Source organism: Nicotiana tabacum, chromosome 11, assembly GCF_000715075.1.
Source record: "Nicotiana tabacum cultivar K326 chromosome 11, ASM71507v2, whole genome shotgun sequence".
NCBI classification, from domain to species: domain Eukaryota; kingdom Viridiplantae; phylum Streptophyta; class Magnoliopsida; order Solanales; family Solanaceae; genus Nicotiana; species Nicotiana tabacum.
The window spans coordinates 37,996,396-38,013,782 of record NC_134090.1 but is presented as its reverse complement, the minus strand read 5'-3'; the positions used below and the strand labels follow the sequence as shown (position 1 = coordinate 38,013,782).

At 32.0% G+C, this 17,387-nt stretch overlaps 1 protein-coding gene across 1 annotated transcript; it reads left to right on the top strand.

Annotated features, from left to right (window-relative positions):
- Window positions 1-10,890: 10,890 nt before the first annotated feature.
- LOC142165809 (uncharacterized) lies at window positions 10,891-15,476 on the top strand. Its single transcript, XM_075224184.1, has 3 exons — window positions 10,891-11,065; window positions 15,074-15,375; window positions 15,435-15,476. The coding sequence occupies exons 1-3, from the start codon at window positions 10,891-10,893 to the stop codon at window positions 15,474-15,476; spliced, it is 519 nt and encodes a 172-aa protein (XP_075080285.1).
- The last annotated feature ends 1,911 nt before the right edge of the window (window positions 15,477-17,387 follow it).

The window sequence follows — 17,387 nt, the reverse complement described above, 5'->3', positions numbered from 1 at the left end:
GATTAAAGTTATGTACTTCTAAGATTGAACCCACTTACATAAAATCACGGGTCTGCTAGTATGAATCAGACAAATTACTCTTGTAATTTGCTTTGGAGTTGTTACTTGAAGTTTTGTCACTCATTAAAGATGTTGTTTGTAACTTATTAATAATTTTGTCACTCATCTTAATAGTTTAAAAGTTTAAATTGTTGAACCTGACAAGTTTACCTTATTGTCAAACAGTATATTTTTCATTTTATGTTTACGTGAAATTGATTAATTGATTTTTATATTCTTAGGTGAGGTTATTGAGTTACATATTTTTTCCTTTTGTTATGCTAGGATTATTTTTGTTGTCGTTTACAACTAAACTTCCATGGATGCTCTTTTTTCTTTAAATAAAATAGGTTTTATATCTCTGACTATCTTATGTATGTTAACCTTAGTATATATGGTTAAGACCTCTCAATAAAATAGATGCTATTTGACCAGCGTTAATCAATAAAGCGTTATCAATTTAGTAGGAATTATATTGAAGTCATAAAGATGTGTATACTAGAGTTAAACCGAGTTCATCTTCAACGGATACTAAAGTTATTCTTAAGTCACTTAAAGTCATAATTTTATTGGTGTCAGCTATTAATAGAAAATTAAAATTTAAAAGGAGCTGGTTTTCATGATCATATTGTGTGAATTAGCAGGAGTTATAAAATTTTTGTTTTACTTATAAGCATTGACAATCTACTTTTGTTGCAATGCCAAGTTATCTAACGCAACTATAATTAGATTCACATTTAATATTACTTCATGTCTAAAATAAATTTTATTTTAATCTTTTTGTACGTTCATTAATTCTCCTTCTTGTCCTTTCTGAGCCGAGAGTCTATTGAAACAACTTCTCTACCTGCATTAGGTAGGGGTAAGGTTTGCGTACAGACTACCCTCCCCAGACCCCATATATTGGGATCATTGTATGTTCATTAAAAAAATCATACAAAACAATAATTATAAGATTTATTTAATTAAGTTATGTTTTATATTATAGTCAAATTAATCATTATACTCTATGGGCAATTTATTAGATCGAAAATAGATTTAAAAAACATTACTAACGTCGTTTTAATTTCTCAAAGCAACATTTATTTTGGCCACATATATTTAGCCAAATAAAATGACATTTATTTTTTAGGGGAAGGAATATAAGCTAATTTAAACTATTTACATGTGAAATAAATAGAAGAAGAGGACACTTGTTTTTCGGTTTTACGTCAAATTAGACTCTATGTTACTCAGGAAAATTGTTAACTCAAATAAAGATTTTAATATTATCTTTATAAGATTATAAAGATGCATATAATAAAGTTAGATGATTTTAGCTTCAATTATTGATTATGAAAATTTATACTACTATTGTTTTATAGGAAACAAAAACTCTTAAGATTTGAATTATGGGAAGAAATTTGCGTTTTAAAAAAATGGATTTTTGAGAGCACATATGTCCAACTAATTATTTGTACAAATGTTAACTATATAATTTAAGTTAATAATGATCAAATTAAAAGAAGAAAACATAATTGTACAAGATTTAAAACATGGTAGCAAATATTTTATATTCCATAATAGAATCCCAGTTGGCCCCAGCCACATTTTCACATGTGTATATATTTATTTATGCATGTTATTTATAAAATATTCCTAGTATATTTACAAAATAGGTAAAACATACATAAGATATATATCAATATACATGAAAAATTTATGAAATAATTTTAGTATGTTTCGAATTTCATTAGAAAATTTTAATTATACAAAAATTATAATAATTGTATAATGCATATGCCTTATTCAATGGTCACGCACAATAAGTTACAAAACTTGACCTTTATTTAGAATTAGGATTGCTCATCTATTATACAATTAATTTTATGAAAGAGAAAGAAAATTAGAAGAGAAGAAAAAGGAACGTTTTTCAATTTATCTCTAACTAGTATTAGTACCCGCGTGGATGCGCAGACACTAATCATGTCAAATATTTAAGTTATTTAGATTGTATGTAAATAATCTTAAAATTTACACTTTCTCACTAAATATAGATAATCATTGGATATTAACTACATGAAAAAAATTAACCATTTTTTCTATTTTTCTTTTTCGATACCATTCTTGCCGGTGTCATTGGATCCAAAAAATAATCAAGAAGCAAAATAATAACTCATATTTATGGCAAAACAATCAAATGTTAAGACAATGGATGACTCTTTGGATAAGACTTAACTCTTTTACTACTACTTGAACTCTTATTTGGTGTGTTGATATCTCTTAAAAATATTTCTTTCTTAAAATTTCAGTTTCTAAAATATTATTTTTCAATAATAATTATTTTTATAATGATGTAATTGAAAATATTATTCTTAATTCAAAACTCATTTTAATTGGCTATCTAATAACTCATATTTATGGCAAAGCACAAAGGTTGACACGATATAAACGATTCTTTGATTACGACGTGATTCTTATACTACGACTTGAACTCTTATTTGGTATGATTTTATCTTTCAAAAAATATTTCTGTTTTGAAATTTCAATTTCTAAAACTTTATATATATATACATATTATAATAATGACTATCTTTATAATGATGCAAGTATATATTATAATAATGATTATCTTTATAATGATGCAAGTGAAGATATTATCCTTAATTTAAAATTCACTTTAATCGTCTATCTAAAAATTTAAATGATTATTTGACCGAATTTATTTCAGTATGACTCCACTTTAAGTTTATCGATATCTCTAGTCCCAGAATTTGAATTTTTAATACCCTATATATACAAAATTTTTGTTTTTGTTCTTTGAATTATTAAATGTTAAATTAGTTGATTATTATTATTATTATTATTATTATTATTATTATTATTATAAAATATTGCATATATTGTCTTAAAATTGTCAAGTAGTTTATTTTTCGACACCATACTTGGCTTAACCTCAATGCAAACTACTCAAATTGCATTCCAATTCAAATTCGAATATCATATCAGTTTGTTAGTAATAGTGATTTTTTTAAAACGACACATAATGTAAATTAAAAAAATGTTCTAAGGTATCCTTATCTTATAATCTATGTATTTGAGTTGAAAAAATATATTTGAAATTGATGAGATTAACTTTCAAATTTTTTATACTCAACAAAGATGAAACATAAGAAGAAATTTGTTGTCATCTTTTATTTCTCATTTTTAGATCTTTCTAACATTTTTCTCAATGTTTATTTTCTTTTATCTTATTTTTTATGTCATTATTTCTTTTGTTACAAAAAAATAATTTATTTAACTATAAAAGGATGAGTTTTAATAAATATTATCTACATATGAACTTTAATTATATTTTTAGTCTTTGGTTGAAGTTATGAAGTATTTTTTTGGCTTTATCTAATCAGCCTAAATAGGTGCTCACCCGACCACTTAAATTAAAAAATTAAATGATGTGTAATTCATATATAATCCATATATAATATGTATATAATCGTGTGTTGTCAGTATCATTTATTTATATTAGCTATAAAAAGTAAACAATAAATATGGTCGGATATTATGTAAATATTCCATAAGATTTTAATTTTTTGAGTTTATCCATAACTTCTATTATAATAATTTTAAAACTCTCTACTAATATTAAAAAATATCTTATCTTTTTATTATATTTGAATTAAAAAAGTAAAGAGTTTTTTCAAAATAATTTGTTTACATTTAAAAAATATATATTTCACGTCATACCAATATTTTCCTTAAAAGTCGCTATAGAAACCAATTGCTCTCTTGTTGAGTTTGAAAAAAAAAACTTTCACATAATCTAATGATTCAAAACTAATATTTTTCAACGAAAAAAATATTATACCCTTGCAATATTGGCTTGACTACAGCTAAATGAAGGGGTTTCAACTTATATCCTTCAATTCCTTGAATGTGCTAAATTGAAATTAATGTTAGCAATTGTATAACCAAAGTTTTGTTATTTGTTTGATGTCCATTTATGCAAATTGACTCTTCAAACAAATATTCTTCAAGAAGAAAAAAGAAACGACTTTTTTTTTAATATTGACTGATTTTGTGATGTTTCTTTCTCCAGCATGTATGTTTACTTTATTATATATGTAAGTAAACTTTTATTTGGTTTTGTAAACTCTTTTTTGTTATTTAGATAAACATAGTCGTGTACCCTTATATTACATTTATTTTAAAAGAACTTTATTTTATTCAAATCTAGCTACAGTGTTTCAAAGAACTACACTTATAGTATTTTAAATGTGAAAGAGTTTTATAGTTATATGGAGTATTTTTTTTTTTTTTTTTGGTTAGAGGCGAAGTAGTATTTAAATAATTAGAAAAAATAACAAAAGTTCCTAACATGATTGCATATGATCATTAACCGAATTAAGTATGATAACATGATAAAAAAAGATAAATTTTATTTTTAATTTAAATTCGAATTTTAGAACTTTATCTATAAATTCAAAATTATCTTTTAATTCAAATTTTGTATATATATATATATAATATTTGTATTTAACTAAAATAGTCAAATATAGAATAAAATTACCATATACTATTGACATTTATTAGCTTGCCACTTGGCTTAATCATAATGTCAATTATATATGATAACTTTCTTGCTTTAATATATATGTAGATGACATTGAAACAGTTGAAGGGGGCCCCACTTGGTCAGTAAGTGGCAATTTTAAAGTGCTACGGTGACACGTGGCAGGAAAAGTTGAGGTGGGTCTTATTATTCCAGAAAGCTTATCAAGTTTGTACAAGCAGTAAAGCTAACAAGTACAATATCTTAAAAGCATATAAACTTTGAAATTCCGGAATTATCCCTAGCCAGGCATGCATATTGGCCATGACCTGCCTACTTATCCTCACTTATAGTATAGGAATAGATTAACCTTACACTAGTAGTTTGGTTTGAACTTTATTTAATATTTGTGTACACGTGGTACATATAATAGGTCTAACTTCTTGATTATCCGATTTTGTTCTGAACATCCTATCAAAATTTCTTATTAACGAAATCAAGAGAAATGTCGTGACACCAAACAAATATTAGATAAAATTAATATCGCATTTTAAAGTCGAAGCCATAAAATTCAATAAGAATTGCCAGTGGATTATGTAAAGGTATTTAATTTTTTTTTTTAAAAATTGATAACAAGTAAAAATTTATTACAGTATAATTTTTCGGCAAAGAATGTTCAGTTAACTATTCTTGACTACACATTGCTTCACCCTTGCCTCTAGTGAACAATATATATTAGTACAAGTTACTAGTGAATTTCTATTATAATTAGTATTAGATATGATCATGTTGAAATTATACGGAGCAAGGATGTTGAGTAAAGTAGAGTCTAAAATTTCATATTAATTTGCACGAGAGATATTGGATATATAATGAAATAACAAGGACACTCACACTATAGTGATGCTGATGCATCTTAATTAGTGTGTGCTAAGATTAAAGCGGACCATATGATTTATATTTTTATTTATTTATTTATTTTATAGTGTCATACTAGTGAATGGATGGCAGGATATATTTATATAATTCATCTTTCACGTCTTTAGCAAATCTTGAACATTTCGAGTCAAAGCAATCCGGATTATGTCGACCATTTATTATTAATGTATAGAAGGATAGGCCTTTTATGATTAAAATTTTGGATGTTCTATATGTGAATAAATGATTTGGAGTGATATAGATGTAATTCTTATATTCTTATTTTTAGACGTAAAATTAAAATTATTTTCCGTAGGATAATGTTATTAAAATTTTGGAGTGATAATGTTATTTTCCGTAGGATAATGTCTATATAAGAGGAGTGAATTCACATGAACCCATGCTTTCCTCCCTAGATTATATATATTATTCATATTTGACTTATTTACTTCTTAAAAAGCATGTAAGAACCCATGCTCCAGTGAGCAGTTTGGCTTAGCAGTAAATGAGTACTTCGCCCCCAGGGTCAGGGGTTTGATCCTCGCTTGCTCCCTTAAACTTTTAAATTAAAAATATTTCTGTGTCTTTATTTTTTCCTTTTCTTTTGTGGTTACTCAGTCTTAAGTTATTCTTTAAAATAAAAATCTTAACTAAAATATTTCATGATATCTTTTTTTCTTGAAGATTATCAATCTCGAAGATAATAAAATTAATCTTAAACTCCCACTATAATCAAAAACTAATAATGCAATTCACATATCTATAGGGAAATAGAAGTACTGATCACGTCCAACTAGGGGTGTCAATGGTTCGGTTCGGTCGGTTATTTTATAAAATTTGTACCATACCAATTTTTCGGTTATTCTATTATGTATAACTAAAATTAGACTTTTCGAAACCGTCCCAATCATGTCAGTTTCTCTTCGGTATCGGTACGGTTCAGTTAATTTTCGGTATTTTTTTAATATCATGTAAAATTCACCAGTAGAAGTAGAATGCAATAACATACGTTCTTTTATAGGACTTAGCAAAACTCTCTAGACATTTTTACTGTTTAAAGGGTGATGAATTAAAAAAAGATGGCTAGAGTATAGATCCATCAACTATTCTACAACAGCATAAAAGAAATCAAACAAAGGCAAAGAAAATATAGATCACACGAGTTGAAAGATATACCAAGCTGGGACTCAAGAATAAAGTCTATAGAATATTAAATATTCAAAAAGATAAATCTAAATTATATGAAAGGAAACATATTCAATACATTGTAGTTTGCCACTCATAATCGCTAGAATACTTTGTGTCTTGCTAATAAAGATACTTGAAATAACTTAGTTTAAGTAGAAGTAGCATAATAGGTTTTAGGAATTAGTATTTTGAGTTTAATTACTTGTTGGCTTGTAATAGTTTTCATAATTCCAAGGCCCAAAGAAAATTTAATGCATTATTATTTTTAAACTTACTAAATAAATATATTTTCTACATGTAAAATTTATTCGGTACGGTTCGGTATTTTTTCGGTTTATTTTTATAAAATAAAAAACCTACCCTAATTATCGGTGCGGTTATAGATTTATATGAAAACCTACAGTTTCTTAAAAAGAAACCTAAAAATTGGTTCGGTGCGGTACGGTTCGGTCGGTTTAGTCGGTTTTCGAATATTCATTGACACCCCTACGGACAACTATGCCTCGAGGTGTAGCGGTCGTTGCAAATATAATACAGTTTACAAGTCCGGAGTCGAATCCCACAAGGAATTAACCTAATAATCACGATCACTAGTTTCGCAAGAATTCAAATAATTAACCTTCATAAATATTAAATAATGGTTCGAGTGTTTCCTACAAGAGCAAAGTAATTAAAATGCTGTAATTTATAACTAACAGAACAAATACTGTAGACAAGATTGGAGAAGTCTAGGGTTATGATTTTCTCTATTATTGGAATCCTCCCCACTATGTTTCATACAAATTCGCCTAAGTATTCTCTACCGGTCGTGGATACTTTGGGTCTTGTAAGTCTCTTCCGAGCAACTACCATAATTTACTAGACTTATTCTTCCAAATTACGCTAGCTGACACTAATTTACCGCTCACTATGATCGCACCAAGGTTTCGTTATTCCTAATCCCACCTTTAAACACTCTGTATTGATTCCTCATATACGTTAAGAGTGATGTTGTTCAACAACTACCTAAATGTGTATCATTTTTCAAGCAATATACACTAAATATGCACAGTCAATTGAGAGCTCTTTAATCAACAACAATAAAAACGTAGTTGACAAGTAGAAAAAAGTCAAAGACAAATTTATATTAAACGCAGTAGAAAATCATCCTCAATAGGTTACATCAAACACTAGATGAGAAAGTTTAGCCACTCATAAATATATAGACAAATCATGATGTTCAAAGATATTAAACTACAAAGTAAAGAGAAATGGAGGGAAAACTCATTTGATTCCTTGCTCCACAATACTCTATGGTCTTTTTCTTTTCCAAAATAATGCCTCCCCTTCCTCAACTTATTGAGGGAGTATTTATATGTTAGGCTAGAGGTCCTTGAGTCCAAATCTAGGTTGGAGTATTTTAATTCGTGAACTTTTGACCACTGGGCGCCTGACCTTACGAGGCCAGGCTTGTAGCGTGTCTGGGATCTCGCGAGGCGAGGCCTATAGCGCGGCCAAGCTGGCTATGCCTGACTTGTAGCGCGGTCAAGCTGGCTATAGAGTTGGCTACGCCTAGACTATAGCCAGGCTTGGGTAGTTCTATTTTTGTGCTATTTACTTGCATTTTCGTCCTCTTTTCGTGCAACTTTCATTCGACTCTTTCTTCCGATACTCCTACATATAAAATAATATAATTCAGCTCATTTATCGCACAATTAACCATTAAACTAATAAAATATAAGGCGAGTAATGTACTAAAAATATAGAATTCTGGCCAAATATCAAGTACGTAAAAATATCTACGTAATAATTTGGATGAAGAATTTTTAGTAATTTTTAGCTTGCTATATATAGCGTAAGATATTTTGTAGTGTAAGTAATGATACTATTACAGATAATTTTCCAAGTATGAAAACTCGTCGAGGACATAAATAATGCTAATATTATTAATTCATGAAAAAGTAATTAAACTGCCCATTTAGGGAATAACGAATTCAAAAAAGTGCTGCCCCAAGAAAGTTGAAACTCATAATGTGCATTTCGCGACCTCCAAGTTGGATCAAGACAATATTTTTTAGATTTTTATCTTCCTACGACTCTTATTTTCAAGGAAAAAAATTTGTCATCTTCTTCTGTATGGAAAATTGGTCAAATTATATATGTTAGACATATTTCTAAGAAAAATACTAGAAACTGTTCCCTTTTTCTTTTCCTTTTCTTTTAATTCTATTGGTACAATTTTACATATCGCAACCAGTACTCCGCCTTTTCTCTCAAGAAAGGAAACAACAACAACGGTCCAGTATAATTCCACAAGTGAGGTTTGAGGAGGGTAATATGTACGCAGACCTTATCCCAACCCCGAGGGGCAGAGAGACTGTTTCCAGGAGACCCTCGGCTCAAGAAAGCAACAAGATACGATATATTAGTACCATCAATAGAATCATAATAAAATAACAGCAATATAAGAAATACGGAATAGGTGGAAGGTATAATAATAACCAGCAGATAAAGCCCTGCATCAGTAGATGACCAGTAGCATCCTAAGACTAACTCCTAACTGACTAGTCTCACTCTAGTGCGCTATAGAAATATTCACAACTTCCCCCTAACCTACAACCTTAATGCTCGACCTCCACAATTCCCTGTCAAGGGCCATGTCCTCAGTAATCCTAAGTCGCACCATGTCCTGCCTGATCACCTCTCCCCAATACTTCTTAGGTCGCCCTCTACCTCTCCTTGTGCCTACCACAGCCAGTCGCTCACACCTCCTCACCGGTGCATCAGTGCTCCTCCTCTGAATGTGCCTGAACCATCTGAGTCTTGCTTCCAACATCTTGTCCTCCATGGGGGCCACGCCCACCTTCTCTCGAATATCTTCATTCCTAATTTTATTTATCCTTGTATGCCCGCACATCTACCTCAACATCCTCATCTCTGCTACTTTCATCTTCTGGATGTGTGAGTTCTTAACCGGCCAACACTCAGTCCCATACAACATGGCAGGTCTAACCACTGCTCTATAAAACTTACCTTTTAGTAACGGTGACACTCTCAAAAAAGGAAAGGAAATCAAAAATCCCTCCTAACGTCGTATTCCTTCAACACCCCCACCCCCAAACATAGGCTAATTTAGGTGATAACAAAAGTCGCTACAATTAATTAATGGCATAAAACTAGCAAAACAAATGTCATGAAAACTATGATGGTAGAAATTTACAAATTATGTCATGAAAACTATGATAGTAGAAATTTACAAATTATCTTTTATGGATACATATCTTTATATAATCGAGTCCGATTAAATTGAAATTGATCAAAATTGTAATTTGCCTAAAGACTCCTTATTTAATTTTAAAGTGATCAACATCCAACCTCTTGGATAGAACTGAGATTAAAGGTTAAAGGGGAGAGCTGTTTCACTCCAACTCAACCTCAATGGCCAAGAGAGCATAATACTAATCCAAAACGCTCAATGTCTTGCACAACTAGTATCCGAGGGCCTTCACCTATCTATGAACAATTACATAAACCAAATTTGGGTCAACAACATAATGCAACCACTAGCCCTGGGTATGAACACCAATCTAATCCAAATAATGCATGCCCAGTGGAACCTACCTCCTCACTTCAACCAGAACCCATACTTACCACAAAATATGAGGTTGGATCTCCCTTTATTCCCTCCACAAGAATTGACTACCCTAAACGCAGTGCTGATGCCATGGGATCCGACCCAAAATAACATGCAAGCCCAAATGCCAGTGAACATAGGGAACATGGGGCATCAGGCTCCACAAGCTCCATTTCCTCAAGATGTAGGAAACCCAATGAGGGAAGGAATGGAAGAACCAATAGACATAACAGGAGAATTAATGGTGGAATCCTCAAACCTAGATGAAGTCAAAGTATATCTATTCGAGAAGATGCGAGAGAAGAGGCTCATATTATCCTGCCCAAATTTACTCTTCAAATGCACTATGGACATCTGTCCACCCCAGGATCCCACAGTGGGGAAGAATGCAATGATCTTAGTGCAAAGCTTAAAGAGGAATCCAATATTCCCTGTATGAAGTCAGATGAATGGCCACCACCAACCACAGACTCACTTCATGAATCATGCTAGAACTATAATTATCTGGATTATTAGGGGAGGTAACAATGATGACTATAAAAGGAATTTTCGTGACTTGATTAACTCTCACCACCCATGTATGGTTACCCTTCTTGAAACTAGAATGTCTAGTCATGGTTGTTTAATGAATGAGTTTGGCTTCTCAGACATGATTGAAGTTCCAGATGAGGGTCAATCTGGTGGATTGGTAGTCTTATGGGATACAAATTTGGTGAATGTCAATAACTTTGTCAGGAGGAACAATGAAATCCATGCCTTAATCGAAGTACCTCCTATTCGTTATATGCTATTATATTACAACTAGAAATCTAACGTGGGATAATATTTGTGGTATATTTGATAAGTACAAAGGTCCATGGATATTAGGGGAGATTTTAATGATGTTTTAAAAGCTAATGAAAAGTTTGGTGGGAACCCTATTAGTAGGAGGCGTGCTTCAAAAATTTGGGCTAAGATAAATTATTGTAAGCTGATGAATTTAGGATTTAAAGGTTGTAGATTTACTTGGTCAAATAATAGAAAACATAGATCAAACCGTATAATGGAAAGGATTGATAAAATCTTTACTAACGATTCTTGGATCAATCTATTCCCTAAAACCTCCGTTATTCACCTCCCAAAAACACACTTGGATCATAACCCCATTCTACTAGAATTAATTTCTAAAAATAATAACCTGCTCCCAAAACCATTTAGATTAGAATCCTTTTGGACGGGGCAACCAGATTTTGTTACCATAGTAAAAAATAGTTGGTTTGGGGACCTTTTCAAAAAGAAAAACAAACTATTAACAAGGCTGAATGACATTCAAAATTCTAAGGCATATGATTACAGCCCTTTCTTGACAAATCTAGAGGTCAATCTCAAAAATGAATTGAACAATTGCCTCAAGATGGAAGAAGAATACTGAAAACTTAGATCTAGAATTCACTGGCTTAATAAGGGTGATTGCAACTCAAAATTTTTCCATCATAGTGCTACCAACAAAAGACAGATTAATAAAATTGTTTCCTTCAAGGATTCAGAAGAAAATTGGATTGATGAACCCTTAAAAATTATGGACCACACCAAATCCTATTTTCAACAAATATTCACGATGAATCATGACAACTCTAACTGAAAATCTATCAAATGCGACACTACTAGTCACAAAAATATAGACCTATCATCTCTTGACAATCCCATATGTTAACATGAAATAAGAGGTGCTATTTTCTCGTTCAAGCCTTTTAAATCCCCTAGTCCCGATGGTTTACACCTCTTTTTCTTCCAAAAATTTGGCATCTGATTAAAACATCGGTTACCAACCTCTATCTAAATGCTTTTGAATCAGGCACTCTGCCGAAGGCACCAATGACGCCTACTTATGTCTCATACCAAAAGTTCCTAATGCTAACGACCTCAAAAAATTTCGTCCAATTGGTTTATGTAACACCATTTACAAAGGGATTACCAAGATCATTGCTAATAGATTAAAACCCTTCCTAGCAAAAATTATCAGTCCCTACCAAGCTAGTTTCCTAAAGGGCAGACGAGCTAGTGATAACACAATTATTATTCAAGAGCTCATTTTAAGAATGCACAAGTATAAAAGTTCCAAATCAAATATGGTTTTAAAGATTGATCTTGAAAAAGCCTTTGACCATTTGGAATGGTCTTTTATCTATAGAACCCTTTGTCACTTCAAATTCCCCCCAAAGATCTCCAAACTAATCATGCACTGCATTACCACTAGCAGAATCTCCATCTTGGTAAATGGTAGCAATAGTAATTTTTTTTAAATCCTAGCAGAGGTATAAGACAAGGTGATCCCTTGTCTCCATATATCTTTATCCTTTGCATGGATATGCTATCTACCCAAATTTCTCACAATGTTGACATTAATTCATGGACTCCTATTAAGATTGGGAAAAATAATTATCCTTTATCCCATCTATTCTATGCGGACGACCTTACGTTTATGTGCAACATTGATAGAAATTCTCCTAGCACTATTCTCTCATGCCTTAATAATTTCTGCTCTCTATCGGAGCAGAAAATTAATTATCATAAATAAAAAATTATAGTCTCCAAAAACAGTCCTATAGCAACTGCCAAATCTCTAGCAAATCTCTATGGTATTAAAATTAGCAAAACATTTAGGAAGTATCTAGGATTCCCAATTATCAATACAAAGCCCAAATTGTTTGACTATTAATTTATTCTTGATAACATGACTAGGAGACTGGCCTCGTGGAAATCAAATTTCCTCAATTTTATGGCAGAACAACTTTAGTAAACTCAGTTCTAATTAGTATGCCTAATCGCATTATGCAATACAACTTCCTACCCACTAATATTCTCAAGCACATCGATAGGATCCAAAAAAATTTTATCTGGGATACTAACAATATAAAAAGAAAATCCACCTCATCAATTGGAAAACTTTAACTAGTGCAAAGAAATATAGGGCCTAGGAATTCGTGCTGCGAGGGACAAAAATATTGTTAACGTAGCAAATCTCTCTTGGAGATTAATTCAATATACTCACTCCCCTTGACTCACTATCCTCTTCTCCCTTTATGGTTATACCACTAATATAAAATACTCCTCCTTCATTTGAAAAAGCATAGTAAAGGGCTGGGGAATATGTAATAAAGGTATTAACTGGATCCTTAATAACTGTTCAAACCTGAATATTTGGCAATCTAATTGGATTCCTAATTATCCAAATTTTAGATTAACCATTGAAGGTCCTATTACAAAAGAGGCCAACAATCTTACCATAAGAGACATTTGGATTAACAACAAATGGGATCTCAAAAAAATTCCTTTTGACCTACCTCATCCCATAAGCAACAACATTCTATCTATTTATCCAAAGTACTGCCCCAGAGACGACCGACCTGGGCCCTAACTAGTAATGGTAAATTTACCTATAAAAGTTTGTTACCGACCTGGGCCCTAACTAGTAATGGTAAATTTACCTATAAAAGTTGTTACAATCTGGTTAACCCACAAGATCCTATTGATATAGATTTCACCTGGATTTGGGATCTCCAATGCCCGAATAAAATTAATTTTTTTTTATGAAAATGTCTCCATAACAAGCTGCCAACTCATGCCTACCTCCAATACATTGGTATAAACATCGACCCCATATGTCCCGTGTGCAAATCAGGGAAAGAATCCATTGAACACATCTTTCTTGATTGTATATCTATTCATGATTTCTAGGAATTAATAGGCTATAAAGACTGTGCAAATCTCAACACTTCCCATTGACTCACAATTCTAAGAGATCTTAATACCCCGAATCTATCAAAAATTGTCGCTTGGATAGAGCTATTTCCCTTTGGGGAGATCGACGGGGATGTCACGCACCGTATCGGGGTGGGGTGGATGAAATGGAGGTTAGCGTCTGGAGTCCTGTGTGACAAGAATGTGCTATCGAAACTCAAAGGTAAGTTCTACAGAGCGGTGGTTAGACCGGCTATGTTGAATGGGGCTGAGTGTTGGCCAGTCAAGAATTCACATATCTAGAAGATGAAAGTAGCAGAAATGAGAATGTTGAGATGGATGTATGGGAATACTAGGCTAGATAAGATTAGGAATGAAGATATTCGGGAGAGGGTGGGCGTGACTCCGGTGGACAACAAGATGCGGGAAGCGCAACTTAGATGGTTCGGGCACGTACAGAGGAGAAGCCTAAATACCCCGGTTAGAAGGTGTGAGCGGTTGGCTTTGGCATGTACGAGAAGAGGTAGAGGGCGGCCTAAGAAGTATTGGGGCGAGATGATCAGACAGGACATGGCGCGACTCCAAATTTTCGAGGACATGGCTCTTGATAGGAATGTGTGGAGGTCGAGCATTAAGGTTGCAGGTTAAGGGGTAGTCGAGCGATTTTCCTCTTTGTCCCGGTTTCCCTCTTTGTACCGGCTAGTATGATAGTGTTTTGTCTAACACTGCTAGCGATTTATGTTGTATTTCACACTTTTACATAATATTTGTGTTACTGCCTTTTCATTTATTTGCTGTCTCTCACGTTGTTGATATTATTTTTCGGGTTTTTGTTGTCACATATCTATTAACTCTGAGTTGAGGGTCTCCCGAAAACAACCTTTCTACCCCCTCCGGAGTAGGGGTAAGGTCTGCGTACACTCTACCCTCCCCAGACCCCACTGGTAAAATTTTACTGAATTATTATTGTTGTTGTTGTATTTGGAATATTTGATTAAACCGTAATAAAAACAATGTGGAGAACACCTCCTTCAAATTCACCCTCAATTGTTCCATTATGTTAGCAGTTGAATATAAACTACTAACCCAAAGAGAGCTTACAACGGCTCAGAAACATGCAATTATGGTTGCGTGGCACAAACCCCATAAAGGTTCCCTCAACATCGATGGTGCTTTCAGAAAGAGAGATAACTTAGCAGGATTGGGAGGTTCATTCAGAGATAGTAATGGCCAATGGATTATGGGTTTTCAACACCATTGTCTAGCCTCATCTCCCCTCCAAGCTGAATTGGAAGCACTCAAAGAGGGTCTCTACATAGCCATGACTAAAGGCCTTACACCACTGGTCATAAAAACAGATTCAACGAAGGTAATTAAAACTTTAAAACAAAGTAACGAATCATATTATATGATTGTCAATTATTGCAGGTGGTTAATGCACCAGCTGAAGTAGCTAACAATACAACATAACTTCAGAAATGGAAATCAAATTACACATGGACTGGTGAAGGAAGCTCTGAAAATCACAAGGAACACCTACTACTGGATAGGCCACCTACTTATATTTAAATAAGTGAGATGCAGATAGGGTTGGCTATGTTTATTTTGTGAAAAAACTATCTACTAAAGTTTGATGTAATCTTGCCAAGCTAGGCAATATCAACGTCCTTAGGACTACTATTATCAAGATGATGTAACAAACAATATTAGGTAACTATATATATATATATATATATATATATATATATATTTTGCTTGTCAAAAAAAAAACCTTTCGAGTTCCTCGAGTCAAGGACTCAAGGGTGCGTAAAAAATGTCATGTTTGCTCCCCATACTATATATATATATATATATTTATTTATTTATTTTGCTTGTCAAAAAAAAAACCTTTCGAGTTCCTCGAGTCAAGGACTCAAAGGGTGCGTAAAAAATGTCATGTTTGCTCCCCATACTTTCCTGTTAGAAAAAGTTATTGATTCCATTATCGAACCAAACAAAATTATTCCCTTCATTCTAGTTGCAACCATTTCATATTGTTTAAGGAGCAGTATCTATTGAGAGTGGATATCAAGCATAAGTAATAATAGTACAAAATTGACTTCTGGTGAAAAAAATTTCTTCACCTTCTGGATGAAGGAACAGTTGACCTAGTCTTATGATTGATGTTGCCAAAAAGGTGAAGAAATTAGTCTTTCAGAATATTGTCTCCGTCCCATTATTTCCATATTTAGCTCGCAATGTCAACTTAGATTTTAGTCAAAGTCGTTTTATGAATAAATTTCATGATACTTATGATGAAATGATAAAAATGATATATTACCTGAAAATACCACTCGATAAGCAGTTAAGAATTTGAAATTTATATAAATATGCAAAATGCGTTGGACATTATATTATATTTATAAGATCATTTAATAGACTCTTTTATTGAAAAAATAATAACTCTTGAGAAGTAAAAAAAAAATTGACGAAAACCTTGAGATAGAAAAGGTTGGTTTTATTTGTTAGAAGTAAATAATGGCGAAGTACTTCTAAGTTACCATTGGTTTAACACAACTAATGTGGGGATTGGCCTCTATTGTGAAATGGAAAAGGACCTCCCGCCTAAATATAAATTAGTGAAATCAATATTCTTGTGTACTATAGTAGTGGGAAATACACTAAAAACTAGTTGGATGTAGTCATGTTCTTATCGAGTTTCAATCTAAATTAAAGAACATTAAGATCTTATTGGTAGTGTGATAAGGGAGTAATATGCACATTTTGGACATCAGAGGCAATAGGTGCTTTACACAAAAATGCGTACATCATATATAGAGATAGTAACTAGTTAATGGCAATTAAGAGTTTAGTTAAAAAAGTTCAAGATTTAATAGTATGTATTTATTAAAAGCAATATTCGAATTATATACACAGTATACTTTTTGACAAAAGATGTTTAACTGATTACTCCTAAGTTTATGTAGCTCCGTCATTGTGCCTACTGTCTAGCATTTCTTGAAATAGAGGATGTTGGGATATATACTATTAATCATGAGTTTAGTATTGTTTATTCAATTTTAATAAAGTTTTAAATAGATCATATATTAGTCTGTGTCCTTTTCTTATATAGTAAATGATTTACTATATAGAGTTTAGCTTATACACGGAAGATTAAATCATCAGTTCTTATAAGTATAAAGTTTGAGTTCACAATCTAATGATGGAATTGGACAAACCATCATGGATGATTGTAGCACAAGATTAAATATAATTTATCTTGATTATGAGAATGGTTTAATTCCAACTTCTTGTGCTAGTACATTTTGTATGTATTGAATGGACCAGGTAGAAATAAGTATTTTATACTGACCTAATAAAATAAACCTTTATCCATTAAAT